Genomic DNA, 15,229 nt, shown 5'->3' with positions numbered 1-15,229 from the left:
TACTGCTGAAAGCCGGCACCTTCGCCGAGGTCTCACTTCGACGCCTCGTGCTCGCAGGCACAAAGGCCGCTGATGAAACTATTTTCCAACACTGCCACGACGAACGGCGACCTTCGCCTCCCCGATGACTATGGCCTCGTTTTACTTGACCGGAAAGCCTTGGTTCATGCCTTTGAATAGAAGGCCGACGTCCCCGCGTGCCCTTTGAACGTCGCCGATGATGAAAGGAGATATGGTCGCCGTCGAGTAATAGTATCGGGGTCACGAATGAACTATCCACTATGCGCAATGGGCTATAAGCTTAGGAACGGGTTTCTCACGACTTGAAAGAGTCGCCGAAAAGTTAACTGGGTCGCCGGTCACTCGCCGAGTGGAGATCATCTTTGAATACTCGGCGATTACTTCCTATCCATTACTCGCGTTCTGCATCCTTACGTTCAGTATTCGGGTTGATGTTAGACTAATGTCGCCGTTCATCTTGAATCGGATAACTAATAGGAGAACGATGTCTCATATTAAAGCCATGGCTTGGCCATTTACCAAGATAGTCCGACGAGAGATATTAATTTGCAACGCCAATATGCCATCGAGGTAAATAAGAAGCAGTATGTGCGCTATTTGTCAAGAGCAGGCACCATGAGAGCTGTCAGAAGTGATACTGAGCCAGTTGCCTCGTTCTTCATGAATAAATTAAGGATTATATGCGGCAGCGTCGCACGGGAAGCTTTTTCGGATTGTCACTACTGACATTCAACACCATGGTTAACACCGTGGCATCCGATGCATAATACATCCCATCCATCACAGATTTAGACTTCAGGCAGAGGCTTAATCAAATTAGGTATGGGATTTTATACTAGAAGCGTATTCATCACACTTTTTCGACCGTCAGGTCGTCGGGACGACTAGCCCAGCTACCTCCCTCTCACGTTTATATAGTGATATCTCCGTGCTAGACATACCTCTCCTTAGGCATCTGCCTGAGATACGATGTAGGTATTAATGATATCACATGAAATCCTACGCCAGACGCCTCGCATAATTCCAAGAAACTCACTCAGACCACGCCGACCGATCACTTTTCACCCGAGGTGTTTTATACCTTATAAACCCGCCCTTTCACCTTTCCTAGTGGCCGCGGTCTCCTACTTACTAGGCATATCCTGCAACTGCGCAAAGTACCATGAGGAGCTCCAGTTCGGCTCGCCAAGCTTGCTCTTCATCCAGCACTCGAAGGAGCCCTGGTAGTAGCCCCAGCCGACGCCGACGCAGTCCTCGCGGTTCCCGCAGACGTCGATGCATGAGGCCATGGTGGATTGGTGCATGTGCTTGATATCGCGCGCGCCGTTTTGCGAGCTGTAGTCGCGGCCGCACTGAACGTTGAACGGCTTGGAGCTGCCCTCCGCTACATATACTGTGTTGTTGTTTTGCGGGCAGATCACCGGTCCCGCTATCTCGGCTCCCGTGAAGCTTGGAGTAGGGGATGTCTTCGTCGGTGTTGGTGTTGTTGAGGTCGTTAATGTTGGCGTGGTGGATGTGGATGATAGTGAAGATGACGAAGAGTCCGCGCTGTATGACTGTTAGCGACTTGGCCCATCTACCTCGGTTATGCATTGGAGGCCGCATTAGATGATAAGGGCTTGACTAGATAAAGCTTTTTCATATTCAAAAGAGCACGCTTAAGCTGACGTGAGCTTCGTGCGATTTTTTTGGTCCTTCTCGTGACCCATCTCATCATGCAGCTCCTAAACATGTCACTATTTCAACAGTTGAATTGCAACCAATCCGGAGAATACAGTAGACCGATGAAACAAGACACGGGTTTTCAAGGGCTCCCAGCACATCGTGAGAAGTAAATCAGGGAAAATCAAGGAAACATCCAGTAAAACAAAATAAAATCTCAACGCACCCAAAATTCGCAGCAGCCCCATCAGCAGCCACGCCGACGCTCTTCCTCGTGCCCAAGCCGACGCCCAGCCCGACGGCGACGGCCACGACGAGCAGGAACAAGCCGACGGCAAGGACGATGAAGAAGGTGTTCCGCTTGACGCCGCACACCCTCCTCGCGTCCTCCCTCGGCGGCCGCGGCGGCATCGACGGCGAGTACAGCGTCGTCGTCCGCCGGTCGAACGTGCTGTCCGTACCCGTAGGCCCGGTCCACTCGCTGAACGGCGTCTTGGCTGCCGCCGGCGGAGACATGACGGGGGGTTGGTTGGCGATCCATGTATGCGCTCTTGCAATGCCGTCTTGTGGGTAAAATGTCGTCGCGAGCGGGGCCGGGAGCGGTGACGGCGGTTGCGAGTGAGCGTGCGTCATACCCGGCTGATATTGTTGCTGTTGCTGCTGCTGCGGTTGGCCTTGTACATAGGCATGCTGGCCATGATTGTAGCCATAGCCATATTCCTGGCTGTATGTATTCGTATTGGTGTTGATGTATGAATCGTATCCCGCTTCCTGCTGCGATGGCGATTGTTGTGATGGGCGTAATTGGTACGACATCGCTCGGTGTTAGATTACACTCGACTATGAGTTTCTCCTCTCATACTGGACTGGCCAAACGACAGGAAGATCATGCGGATAAACGCAGGTAGATGAGATGTATGCGTGTAATTCGCAAAAAACTGCGAAGGAAAGAGAAAGGTAAACGAACAGTCAGACCCTACATATGATTTCTTCTCGAAGCATACCGACATAAGCAAATGGCAGCTCTGTTTCTGACATGCAGGACTGACATACATGCCCACTCCACTACCGATGCTATGATACCGTGGTCGGAACCCCTGTCCGCTGCAGGGTGCGGCAGCCCTATTGGTATACCAGCTGGCTGACTATTCCCTTCTCGACGTCTTTTGAACTTTGCCCCAGCTTTGCTGACCGCATCCGTATGGTTTGTCTAGTTAGCGAGAGGGAGCCCCTTAGGCTTGATGAAAACTAGAGAATCTAGCGCGTCTTCTTAGTAACATCGCATTGTTCTGATAGGCGGTGCGGTTTGAATTGCCGTTGGAAAGAAAACCGCCGCGAAATATCATGATGTTCAGCCCCCAATCGGTCCTCCGGTTGTAGGTGTGATATATCATTTTGGAGGCTTGCAGGATCTGTTTGAGTTTGACGATGAGATATTTGAGGACTCAAAAAAGGTACCTTTGCAGTTTTACATCGACATCGACGCAACTCTACGTTGTATTTATGGCAATGCAAACGTTGTGCTCGTCTCGATGCCATCTATATTTGTTTGGCTTCGTTGTACTGGAGCGACAATACTGTCGAAATTAGCGGCTGTGTACTTTTTAATAGGCCGATCTATCATTTCATTTGGACGAAACGAGGTGGAACAAGGATGAACCACAGATTTGGACCTACGCGAGGGGACCAGGGGTTCATAGCTCGGGAACGAGCGAACCAATCAACTTTCCTCGCTACGATCGTTTCGTTATGCTGTGGGCGAATCTCCAACAGCCATCGCGCCAATCAGTGCCTTTGCGTCGATTCCTAGAACCCCCGAAATGTGTCCTTGCCGTGCCACCTGGATGAAGCCGCTCAGTGAGCCCTGGTATGCTGTCGACAAGACGTTTTTCAACCAATCAAAGCCATACGGCAAAGCCGAATTTCATCGACCACAATGAGAATTGTTAGGCTATGTCCTGCTAACGAATCTTTTCGGGGCTGATACAATACTCAGCTTACTTTGACACTCTTATGAGTAGTCAAAATAGTTTATCAGGTCTCTATGCCGCAATAGTAGCTTGATGTGAGAGAATTGGTTTGAAGGCTTCCCAATCTAACAGCCATTTGGCTCAAATCTACCTCTCAAGTATTAGAATCGCTATATTCGTGCAATTTATGTCATAACTTACGATCAATGGTGAGATCCCTCCATCGCACTCGTCTTAATCGATGGCCGGACTTGGGTTTGGTTGACTGACTAGCCTTAGTCAGATACACCTCAGATTTCCAATTACGCCCACCTAGATGAATGATTTGCATTGAATATCCTCACAGTTGGTTGCTCGCCCGCTTACAAGAATCCCTAGTGTTGCATCCCCCATAAGTCCTAAGATCAAAGGCCCCCGTGTTATTGTTCCAAGAAGCGTACATAGGTAAATATAGGAATTCAACTCAGGAGAGGCCCATTTCAGTATGAGGTATGCAATACATTAATCCATTCCTGATATGAGACAAACGAACAGTAGGGCTCAAATGATGCTTGACTATGCAATGCGAACCAATCTACACCCCTATGACTAAATTCGACACTGCCTAAACGCCTGCTCTTGCATTCCGTTAAAAAGCATAATCCTAACCGTGGCTAATAACTAAGTCGTCCATAGGTATTTTCGGAGCCAACTCGATAGTTGGTGATCATTATCCGTATGTTTGGTTTCTATTTCCTTGTCGGCTGGCTCAGTTATACCCTATAATCCCTTCAGCGATTGGATCCGCGACATGTTGCGACCACAGAGTGACCCTTCGACCAATAATTCCGTCACCACCGACCTCGATCTTCATCGGATGACTGAGGGGCACTTCTATCGACCCTTCTTGGTGATCAACTTGCTGTGTAGGGAGGCCTTGTGTCATGTTGAACTTGTATAGGAACGGGCTGATTATGGCAGACTTGGTCAAGTCGCCAGTCTCGCTGTTAGGTAGGACATTGTTAGCGTTCCCAGTCGTTTATTTACTCTTGGTTCAGCCTTGTGTGGGCGAAGAATATGGCTTACTGAATAGCTACGACGCATGAGTCTAGCCCGACGACGCTGTTGCTCGTGCTATTTTCGTCTGGCGTAAACGTGACGTGAGTAGCGACTGAACCTCCTTTTCCACAATCGTGGAAAGTGAGCCTTCCGCTCATTTCTGGTGGCATGAAGCGAGTATTCCTTAATGGAGGGCTTAGCACGGCAAGGGCGCCGCCGCAGGACTGCCGGGTAGGATCACCGCACATTATCTCCGTATAAAGTATGTATTGGTGTAGAGGAGCCCGAACCTAGATTCTCTAGGATTGTAAAGCAAGACAGTTAGTGTTTGTAAGCGATCTGAGGAATTACGAATCAGTGCAGTTTTACTGCTGGCGAAGATAAAGTATATTGGGAGGAGAAAGTCCAAAAGGTGCAATTATTCAATTACCAGACACCATAAATATTTCTAAGATTATATGCTACCAAGTATGGATGACTTGCCAAGGATTCAGGAGTCAATGATATTACAAGATTTGGGAAGGTCGGACCTCAAGGTTCTACAATATACTTTTGATACAGTAACACCGATTTCATCCCAAGCAACCGCGAACCGTTGAATGGCCTTGCCACCCATTGTCGTTTTAACTTACCTATTCATTAGCTCTGTCTTGGATTATTCTTAATAATGTAACTTTGCAAGCCAAATTATGTAGAATGGTACATAAATGACGATGTTAGAGTGTTGCTGAATACGGCTTTCCACGTAAGGTGAGCAAGTTTGCGCTTTTTGAGGCCGTTTCACGACCCGCTTCCGGGAAATGGCGGTACAATCGTTAGCGTTTGATATTTTTGGATTGCCCAGATTCTATACCGTGTAACTGCCTGTAAGGAGACATGTAAAAGAAGTAAAGACGCGGGGAAGGAATGGAGGGGAGGGAACCTTGATGGTCTATCGGGTACCTACCTCCTCTGGTGTTTGTCATCAAAGAAGCTTCCATCCCGTCCATGGGTATTTGGGTAGCACGTCACTTACTGCCCTACAGATTTCTCCCTTACTTCCTCTTTCACTTACAACTCAAAACATAGAGCATCATCGTTCGGCACAGCGAGAAAACAACTCATCCTAGTCTCACCTATTTCTACCTGGCTACGAATAATTCTTCGTACTAACCACAGCTATTCGATCCAACTCAACAGATATTTCCCAACTCACGACTCAAAATGCCTCCCGCTACTTACTCTCTCCCCCCGCTGCCATATGCCTATGATGTAAGTCTCACCCCGCTATCCGACTTGTGGCCGTCCTTCCCGGACAAACAACGTATTCCCTGCTAACACCCACGGAACTGAGGTAGGCTCTGGAGCCCAGCATCTCCAAGCAGATCATGGAGCTGCACCACCAGAAACACCATCAGACCTATATCACCAATCTCAACAAGGCCCTAGAGGTATCTGCTAAGGCGGGATCTGAAGGCAAGCTCCAGGATGCCGCGGCCCAGCTAGGAGCTATTCGCTTCAACGGCGGTGGTCACATCAACCATTCGCTCTTCTGGGAGGGCCTGGCACCTGCGTCTTCACCTGACGCTAAGCTAGACGCTGCTCCTAAGCTCGCCGGCGCCATTAAGGCTACTTGGGGTAGCTTTGACAAGTTCAAGGAGGTCTTTGGCACTGCTCTTCTGGGCATCCAGGGCAGTGGATGGGGCGTAAGTACATTATTCTTTCCGTTTCTAACCAAACCTAACGCTCGGTACTGTAGTGGCTCGTTAAGGAGGCAGTTACCGGACAGTTGCGGATCGTGACGCTAGCGAACCAGGAAGCTGTCGTTGTCGGTGACACCCCACTATTCGGTGTCGACATGTGGGAACACGCTTACTACCTTCAGTACCTCAACGGCAAAGCAGCTTACGTTGAGAACATCTGGAAGATCATCAACTGGAAGACTGCCGAGACACGTTACGCTGGAAGCCGAGACGACGCCTTCAAGGTTCTTAAGGCTCATATGTAAGCTATAGGAGTAAAAAAAAGAGTGCTCGGTAGATACTTACCCTGAGCTATGAATCCGATGAGGCACAATGAACGAGCTGGACTGATGATGTCTAGCATCAATATATGAGAATGAGGCCGCTTTCGTTACTGTAGTTGCATATGAATGAAATGAACACACTTCTGATGCCTATCATGATTGATTCTTCGAAACACTGAAGATGACGTAATGAGGCACACAGCAAAACAGAGTTTTGATATTATTATGTGACGACTTTTAGAAAGAGCTGCTGGTACCTGCGGCACTAAGTGAAGGTACCCTGCTAGGTACCTAGATACTTCACGTTCCCCCACCGCGCTAGCAACCGTACCCCCGCCAATTCGCCAATCCCGCCAATTTTCCTTGGTGCCCTAGAGATTTCAATTAAAATCGCCAGGGTATTTCGTCGCGTACCCGACGTCTTTGCGCGTCAAGCTCCAGACTCTATTCCGAATTCAATCACGATGCCGCCAACCAAGCAGCCATCCATTTCCTCGTCGCTCTCTTCGCCAGACTCCTTCGCGACCGCTACCGAATCTCCATTGAAAGATTTGAACGGTGCGGCCACTGACATAAGCAGCCCTATTGTCGACACCGAAGAGGCCGCCGACAAGACATACAGCAAGGCCAGCCAACTACCCCCAGAACTCAAACAACACTGTCAGATATATTTGGAAGAGAATTTGTGTAGGATTATACTCACCACCATCTTACAAAATGGAATTTGTAGTCACTAATTCGTCTTAAGATCTAATTACCCTAAACCTCCTAAACAGCCTATTATCATCAAACCGCGGCAGCCCAGACAATCCTACCTACTGCGCTCCTCCTAGCCAGTTATCGCTTCTCAATACCGCGGTCGTGCACCCGAAATTCACTACTAGACCGAGAGAAGAGGGTTGGTCTGAAGTGTCCGCCGAGTCACTTGTCTACTTGCGCAGCCTGCTCTCTCGCTTCGGCCCTATCAACAGTGGATTTAAGCAGGCGTTCCGTTTCATAAATACCACCCGTCATGGCACCCCGGACTCGTATTATAGCGATGATCCTGACTTCGGAGGCGAAGACGATGGCGACGGAACATATGCGCAGTTGAAGCGCGGATACCACCAAGATGGCCTGTGGCGTCGAGGGCAGGACTTTTTCCGCGTCGTCGGCTGGGCCTTCAACTGCAGCGTGCTTTATCCAAATAGATGGCGACATTGGAGGCATTGGCTTAAGTTCATGTTAGATGTACTAGAACAAGACCTACACGAGCGACAAAAGCTGGACGAGGAGAGTGGTCAGACGGACTACCCTATGCTTCGGGACTCCATTCTTGCTACTTACATCGCCCAACGTTCCGGACGCGGTGCCGGAGGGGGTTTGAAATGGATTATGGAAGCCATCTTCGCCGATGGCAGTGTGACCGCAAGCGCCCGCTTCCAGGAGATCTGGCCAAAGGAGCACAAGGAGAACCCTAAGAGTATCGCAAAGAAGAGAAAGCGTGAGACGGTCAACATCGATAAGGGAAATTTCGGAGGCTATATGGACGATGAGTCGGTATCCTCTTCTCAGACTTCGGAACCCCCAACGCCACAGAAACGCAGGACAAATTCGGGACTAGGGGACCCGGATTTTCAGGCTTTAGAACCTGCTTATGTAGAGTCTGTCCCCTTGCGACAACGTCTTTTCTCTTTGGTGAGTTAGAAACTCCTCAACTCTTCAAAATGGACTTATAGACTGACTCGGCTAGCTGTCATTTCTCTGCCACTATCTCCCTCGACCTCCACTGGACTTCTCCGATCTTTATCAGAGATTTGAGACTACAGTGAAGTCCTTACCACTGCCCATCTTTACCGCGTTCGTAAATCGCCGCATGTGTGTCTTAGAGTTGGAATCCCAGATATCGATACTCTTAGGCATCTTGTTTCTCTTGATGCCCTCGTCAGCTTTATCCCCCCAGAAAGTGGACCGTAGATGGCAAGATTCAGACGGCATCACGGTTGAGATCCTAGAACGATGTTTTCTTCCCTACCCTGCCAACACGATCGCCATAGAAGACAATGCGAAGCTTTCCGTGGTGCTCGAAAATATGCTCCAGATTATGTGGTGTGATGGGAGCGAGAAATTTGATGAGAAACTGAGGATAGCTGTCGAGAAGGGAATCTCCGCAAGAGAAACCAAGGTGAAAAAAAAGAAGACTTCGGCGCGCGGTCGAATGAACGCCGAAGATCCGGAAGCAGAAGCCCACATTGTGTTAGAAATGTCCGCAAAAAGACTGCTTGCACTAGTTGATCTCATCGAAGCAGACGGTGAAGATGCCGAGTTGACCGAAGTTGATCCTATGGATGAGGATGAAGATGAGAGTTAGTACTTTCATTATTGATCTCCTGCTAGATGCGTACTGACTAGGTATACCTAGGTGAGATAGAGGCAACCTTCATGACAGCCATGGATGACATCGAAGACGAAGACGAAGATGAGGAAGAGAAACATGGTAATGACAAGAGATACTGTGTGTGTAGGCGTAAGGAGTCGGGTACTATGATTGCCTGTGACAACAATGCTTGCCCATACGAGTGGTTTCACTGGAAGTGTGTCGGCCTAAGGTCGAAGCCCAGGGGTAAGTGGCTGTGCCCCGATTGTTCGAGTCCTTCGCGGAAAAAACGCATGTAGTGCCGTGGATCAGTGTCACGAGGATATCAAAGGGTAGAATTAGGTCGAGATGAGTATTGTCTGTTTGGCATTTCTATTGGCGCAAAAGTAGCCGAATCGGTGGATGTACCGGCGCATCTATCGTGTGTGTTCCCATGCTGTTTTCCCTTCGCTCCTTCATACTGTTCATACGACGTGAATGATATACCTACACTTTGCTGTACACAATAATACAATGCCGCACTAGCCGTGGCGGGCTTCACCGTTTCCTCGTCGACGTCGGAGTCCACGCCTCCGGTTGCCAGGTCTCGCCGGGGCCAGTGCTCCGCGCCGCTCGTTTCCAGGGGTCGTCCTTCTGCTGCTGCGCCGCTTTACTACTACTATCGCGCCCGTTCTTCGCCGCCGCCGCCGACTGCTCCCGGGCAGCCTGCTCCTGCGGCTGGTTCCGGCCGGTGTCGAACGGAGGCACCGGCTGCCCCTTCTCCTTACCGGGAGCGTCTAGGTAGCTGGGCTTGGCCTCCCAGCGGGCGTCGGCCTGGGCGGCCAGGACCTTCATCTGCTCGACGCGGACCAGGTCCTGGGCCTGCTCGTCGAGGGTCGGGGCCTCCCGGCGCTGGTACCGCAGCCACTGGTGCCACTGCGGCGACACCTTGATCTCGCTGAGGTGCGTCGACCGCGGGTACTGGACTATGCGCCGGAAGCGCGAGTCCGGCGTCGACGGGTCCCCGCGGTGCAGCCGGAATTCCCAGTACGTGTTGCCTTGGAGGTCGAGGCCTGGGTGTGTTAGTATGGGTTGAGAGTTGTGAGTGAGGTGAGTTGAGTTGCGGTAGGATATGTGTGAATTGGGAGAGGATATAGGAGATGAGATGACAAGGGGTGAAAAGTGAGGGTATAGTGAATATAGAAACTTACCGACGAGATAGCGTTTCCTCCACGGGAACCGGATGGCTTTCCACTGATACCAAGCTTTTCGTAAAGGGCCTATTGGCTTTGCCGTCGACATTTTGATGAGCGTGCTAATACACACATATCAAATAGAAGTATGGTAATGTGAATTAGGGGCAACGCTATAGGACTAAAAGTTCACAGGGTTGAGGGTGAAAGTACCTAGTAGACGTCAGAATTATTAACGATGCGATAAGATGCACTGCCACTACTCTTATCGTCAAGTAGCCAATAAGCCACAGAGACTAGGCCACTCGAGCCCCATTTTTATCCCTCCAATTTACATAAGCCCGACTGGCCCAATCAACGTCACCCACCCTCCTCTATTATTCCAACAATTATTCGGTGGTGGGGGTAGCCCTGTCATCCCCCAAGGTTCCAGGTTCAATTCAAGTTCTTGTTCGAAGGTTAAGGAACGTTGAACGCATTCAAGGCATTCTCATATTCCTTAATCTTGTACTTAGACTGCGTAAATCGCATTTCTTACTTTGTTCAACAATAATCGTTACATTTTCTTTTTGCTGGATTTATTAGCAAATTAATTCCTATGCTTCGCAGGATTACGGATCACATCATTGTTCCCATTAATATCTTCGCTGGGCGATCCGCCTCTCTGCTCACATACCAATACCCTCACCAGTGACGTCGTCTCATCTAATCCCACTCACACTCCATTCCAGCCAACAGTTCCAACAAATCTCCGATCTACAAACCGCCATTACGAATCATAACCTACTTTACGATTTACTTACCGTACCAGCAAAATACTTACTTCGGGTGCCGCCCACGTTGTACGTATATAACTGTCGGTGTTGGTCCGTGAGACCTACCAAGCTAGCATATACACCGGCCGCGCATTCTACCGGTACGAAGGGATCTTGTTATCATGGCATCAGTGACGTCCTTAGATAAGGACTTGCGCAAGTTGCGCCTCGACAAATACACTCCAGCCGCTGCGAACGAAGCCCGATCGTGGATCGAAAGCGTTCTAGGAAGCAGACTCCCGTCTAATGATCTTCTTGATGGGCTCAAAGATGGCGTCGCCTTATGCAAGTACGTACAAGAAAATGGAAATAAACTCGCGACGTTGTAGTTTGGCTAATATTGATATCGCTATAGACTTATTAACTTGGCGGTTGGTCCGCCCGGCGTCAAGTTCAAGACATCGGCGATGCCCTTTATCCAAATGGAAAATATCTCCCATTTCCTCCGCGCCTGCCAGTCTCCACCCCTAAATCTACAAGATCACGACATGTTCCTCACCGTCGATCTTTACGAGCGAAAAGACCCCGCCCAAGTGCTTCAATGCCTCGGCGCTTTCTCCCGCGCCGCGCATTCCGTCAATCCCGCCGCATTTCCCTCGCCTATCGGACCAAAAGCAAGAGGTCCCGCCATGAGCCCACAAAGCACAGGCCCGACGACGCCGAGAAACCGGGGTACGTCGAATGTGAGCAACAACTCATCTACGTACGGATCGCGTTCGGCAATGGTTCCTTCAAGGACCGGAGATTCAGGCTCGGGGCGCTGGAGTCCTACAAAAAGTCCGACGCCAACTAGCGAACGAGTGGGGTCGCCCAATGTGTCGAGCTGGAGTAAGAGAGACCATGAAGGTGTTACTAGCCCGGCATGGAATATTGCGCAGTACGGCTACATGGGCGGCGCAAGCCAAGGCAACTTAGGTATATCGTTTGGAGGTCGGCGTCAGATCACAACTGCCAGTCCCCAAGTCCCCAGCTTCGCCGACAAGGAGCGTAAGCGCAAAGAACAAGAGGCCGAAGCTGAACGCCAGAGATTACAAGCAGAAGAAGAGGAACGCATCCGTAAGGCGGAGCTAGAGGCCGAGGAGGAACGAGCACGGTTAGAAGAAGCACGTAGATGGGAAGAAGAAACGAGGCGAATGCGAGCGGAAGAGAAGCGCAAAGCAGACGAGGAGAGGCGCCGCTGGGAGGAAGAAGAACGTCAATGGAAGTTGACGGAGGAGAAGCGCCGAAGGGAAGAGGAAGAAGCCGAAGCAAAACTGGCCGAAGAACGCCGTCTTGCACGGTCTCCAAGGTTGCAAGGACAGTTCCTCAGCCAATACCAAGCTGAGCAAGGCATTACGCCCCAGAAAAGCGGCGGGAGCGGATATGGCGATCGCATTAGGCAGCTAGAGCAAGAACTGGAATTAGCAAGGCAGCGCGAACAAGAATACGAGGAACAACGACAACGACGGTCACAGAACCGAGCGCGGTCTCGCAGCCGACCAGGAAAGCAGGAGAGACCACCTAGCCGTCAAGACTCGTGGCGACCTAAGGATGAGCAACAGTTCTTGAGCACACAGTGGAACCGCGAACGAGAGCGGGAACGGCAACAGGAACAGGCGCAAGAAATTGCTCCTCCACCTCCGCCGCGCCCTCTTCCCGTGCCCGTAGCAGTGCCCGTAAAAACGCACCGCACGGGAGAGGCATTGCCTCCCCTACCCGTCAAACCCCAAAGGACTGGCGAGAATAGGCCCCTCCCCATTCCGGACCGGGTTAAGAAACAGGTAGCCGGAAGCCCGGGCCCCAGCCCCTCGTCACGACCCCTCCCCGTCCCCTCCGCAAACCCCAACGGAGGCAACCGCACGGACCGCTACCTCGCGACCAACCCCGCGCCTGCTCCGCCTCCCCCGCAACAGACGTACTCCCGCGAGCTGGACGCGACGGCCGAACGCGACGCCGAGGACCGCAGGAGAGCCGAGTCGCAGGCCAAGACCAAGGCCGCCGGCTGGGCGGGCAAGTCCCTCCTCGAGAGGGAGATGGAGATGGAGCGCCAGAGGCAGCGCGAGTGGGAGGAGGCGCAGCAGGAGACGGCGAAGGCGGCCAGGTCCGGGGACGGCGTGGACGGGATCGGCGGAGGGATCGGTGGGCGGTGGGACGTTAGTCAGTGGAGCGGGTATACGGGCGGTGATAGCCAGAATAAGGGCGGTGCGGGGATCGGCGCCGGTAGGAGGCAGATCGTGGGGCCTAGGCCGTTGCCTAGTAGGCCGGGGTCTTGAGGGGGCGGGTCTGGTCTGGGAACTTGGGGGAAGGGTTTGGGGTATAGACTCAAGCTTTGCGGTATCACACTTAGGTATTAAGCTTGGGTATGAATGATATGGTGTTACGCTGATGTTGGGGAACGAATGAGGTTTTGGAGGTGTAACCTAGGTAGGTTAGCTGAGGTTGGGGTAGGTGGTTTGGTGAATAACTAGATGAAGTAAAGATAATGCGGTGATGAATTGCTTACCTCTTGCGTGTCATGCTTTGTTGTATTGTGTTGTGTTTGATTGTACGTTGGATGAGTTGTGATGTGATTTGTTGTGTGGACGGTGCGGGACGGAGGTGTGGTTGGTACCTACCTATGTAGTACTTGGGGTCGGAATAGGAGTGACCCCTGAGTTATGTCATAGTACAGGGGGAACACAGGAGAAAGATCAACGTGTCAGCATGATAACTCATAAAAACATAAATCTCATTCACATATAAATAGCTCTTGCATTTCTCTAAAAATTAGTTATTACTATTCTAAAACAAGATTACTCAGCCCCCGCGATGCTGGTCATAATTATCTAGACATCTAAAGTATGTAGGTACCTAGTCTAAATGTATTCCATCCCTCAATGACTACCTATCCAAGATGTCAAAGCCCCAAGCTTAGGAGATATAATCCTCATCACTAACCTCCCCCTCCTCCGTCTCCGACGAGTCGCTCGTGGCGTCCATCTCCTCCAACGCTTCCAGCTCCGCACGCGCGTCCTCGTCGACCCGCTCCTCGCGCTCCTCACGCCCCCGCGCCTCAACGCGCCTCCCCGTGCACCCCAGCGTGCGGAGCCGGAACGCCCGCTCCCGCTGCAGGTACTCCTGGGACGACCTCACCACATCATGCATGTGCTCGAGCTCGTGCTCGCGGCGCGCGTCGCCGAGCGCGTCCTCGCGCGCGCTGCGGCGCGAGTCGACGAGAGACTCGGAGAGCAGGTGCAGCTCGATGTGGTACTCTAGGTCGTCCCATTGCAGGAGCTTGCGGTAGTGCTCTAGACGTTCGTGAGGGTCGGACGGTAGTGTGGTTGCGGGGGTTGAGGAGGTTGGGGTAGGGGGTGGGGAGGAGATGTTTAGGTCGTTGTCGTCGTCGGCGGCGAGGACCCTTTCGGGATGTGGGGAGGGGGCGGGTTCGCCGTCCATACCGCAGGGGAGCATGAATGTTCGTCCTTCGACCTGCCGCTCTAGCATCCTCAGAGCGCTTTGGCGTTGTTTATACACGGGGTCCGGGCTCATGAAGATGTTGCGCTCGTTGAGCATGGTGTTGCGCTGTCTGTACCATTCTTCGCCGAAGTGCTCGCGGCCCCAGGTTGTGTAGCTTTCGGGGTCGATTTCTGGGGAGGGGCTTCGGGATACTTGCTCTGTCTGTTCGATGTTTTCGGTCTTGTCCTCTACGGAAGAGGTGTCGCTGGAGGAATATTCATCGTCGACGTCCATTTCGTCGTAGGGTTCAGGCATATTTTGAGAGGCTGTATCAACCGATAGGCGAATGGGTACGGTGATGTCGTGCTGGCTCTGGGAAGCAGTGCTGGAAGCCATTGGAATTGAGGTTATTTAATGATTAAAGGGTAGATATGCGTATTATGGTTAAAGGTTGGGGTTTTGGTGTCAACTAGAATGAGCATGATAATCGACATGGATAGATTTATATCTTGTTAAAGAGTAGTGGTGGCTACACATTTCAGTTGGCCGACTGATGCTCACGGCGCGTACAGTCACATCTCGAAGCATGCAAACCGTTTTACTCTCGTGATACATTGAAGTGCTAGATATTTCTGTTGTTGAGAAGGAGTGAATATCTACTAGTCACATCTCAATTTACACGCGAAGAATCCCATCATATTCAGCCATGACCGTGGATCTTTGTTTAGAGACGCCCCTAATCATTCAGACTAAATTATCGGTAGATCTTCTTATTT

The 15,229-nt window shown here is 51.2% G+C and overlaps 7 protein-coding genes across 7 annotated transcripts; 3 read left to right on the top strand and 4 right to left on the bottom strand.

The window, feature by feature from the left end:
* Positions 1 to 481: 481 nt before the first annotated feature.
* F4807DRAFT_258771 (uncharacterized protein) lies at positions 482 to 2,829 on the bottom strand. The gene is made up of 2 exons (XM_047994471.1): positions 1,910 to 2,829; positions 482 to 1,569 (listed from the first exon to the last, which is right to left on the bottom strand). The coding sequence occupies exons 1-2, from the start codon at positions 2,497 to 2,499 to the stop codon at positions 1,146 to 1,148; spliced, it is 1,014 nt and encodes a 337-aa protein (XP_047857836.1). The 5' UTR covers positions 2,500 to 2,829; the 3' UTR covers positions 482 to 1,145.
* A 1,572-nt stretch (positions 2,830 to 4,401) lies between these two features.
* Positions 4,402 to 4,939, bottom strand: F4807DRAFT_456657 (uncharacterized protein; the record flags this gene model as incomplete). The annotated part of the gene is made up of 2 exons (XM_048000912.1): positions 4,402 to 4,636; positions 4,719 to 4,939. 2 exons carry the CDS (start codon positions 4,937 to 4,939, stop codon positions 4,402 to 4,404), a joined length of 456 nt encoding a protein of 151 aa, XP_047857835.1.
* Positions 4,940 to 5,265: 326 nt separating this feature from the next.
* Positions 5,266 to 6,915, top strand: F4807DRAFT_410540 (superoxide dismutase). Its single transcript, XM_047996625.1, has 4 exons — positions 5,266 to 5,441; positions 5,717 to 5,942; positions 6,029 to 6,376; positions 6,430 to 6,915. Exons 2-4 carry the CDS (start codon positions 5,895 to 5,897, stop codon positions 6,676 to 6,678), a joined length of 645 nt encoding a protein of 214 aa, XP_047857834.1. The 5' UTR covers positions 5,266 to 5,441; positions 5,717 to 5,894; the 3' UTR covers positions 6,679 to 6,915.
* F4807DRAFT_258806 (uncharacterized protein) lies at positions 6,867 to 9,470 on the top strand. The gene is made up of 4 exons (XM_047994472.1): positions 6,867 to 7,383; positions 7,445 to 8,373; positions 8,429 to 9,041; positions 9,098 to 9,470. The coding sequence occupies exons 1-4, from the start codon at positions 7,161 to 7,163 to the stop codon at positions 9,349 to 9,351; spliced, it is 2,019 nt and encodes a 672-aa protein (XP_047857833.1). The 5' UTR covers positions 6,867 to 7,160; the 3' UTR covers positions 9,352 to 9,470.
* A 119-nt stretch (positions 9,471 to 9,589) lies between these two features.
* Positions 9,590 to 10,333, bottom strand: F4807DRAFT_456654 (uncharacterized protein; the record flags this gene model as incomplete). The annotated part of the gene is made up of 2 exons (XM_048000911.1): positions 9,590 to 10,104; positions 10,243 to 10,333. 2 exons carry the CDS (start codon positions 10,331 to 10,333, stop codon positions 9,590 to 9,592), a joined length of 606 nt encoding a protein of 201 aa, XP_047857832.1.
* Positions 10,334 to 10,600: 267 nt separating this feature from the next.
* On the top strand, positions 10,601 to 13,835 carry F4807DRAFT_410521 (uncharacterized protein). The gene is made up of 2 exons (XM_047996624.1): positions 10,601 to 11,328; positions 11,395 to 13,835. The coding sequence occupies exons 1-2, from the start codon at positions 11,162 to 11,164 to the stop codon at positions 13,289 to 13,291; spliced, it is 2,064 nt and encodes a 687-aa protein (XP_047857831.1). The 5' UTR covers positions 10,601 to 11,161; the 3' UTR covers positions 13,292 to 13,835.
* F4807DRAFT_470695 (uncharacterized protein) lies at positions 13,553 to 15,015 on the bottom strand. Its single transcript, XM_048002844.1, has one exon. The coding sequence runs from the start codon at positions 14,847 to 14,849 to the stop codon at positions 13,929 to 13,931; it is 921 nt and encodes a 306-aa protein (XP_047857830.1). The 5' UTR covers positions 14,850 to 15,015; the 3' UTR covers positions 13,553 to 13,928.
* Positions 15,016 to 15,229: the final 214 nt, after the last annotated feature.

The sequence above is a fragment of the Annulohypoxylon truncatum genome (genome assembly GCF_022578515.1).
Source record: "Annulohypoxylon truncatum strain CBS 140777 unplaced genomic scaffold F4807scaffold_4, whole genome shotgun sequence".
In the NCBI taxonomy this organism is placed as follows: Eukaryota; Fungi; Ascomycota; class Sordariomycetes; order Xylariales; family Hypoxylaceae; genus Annulohypoxylon; species Annulohypoxylon truncatum.
The sequence above is the reverse complement of the archived record's forward strand: the minus strand, read 5'-3'. Positions and strand labels throughout refer to the sequence as shown.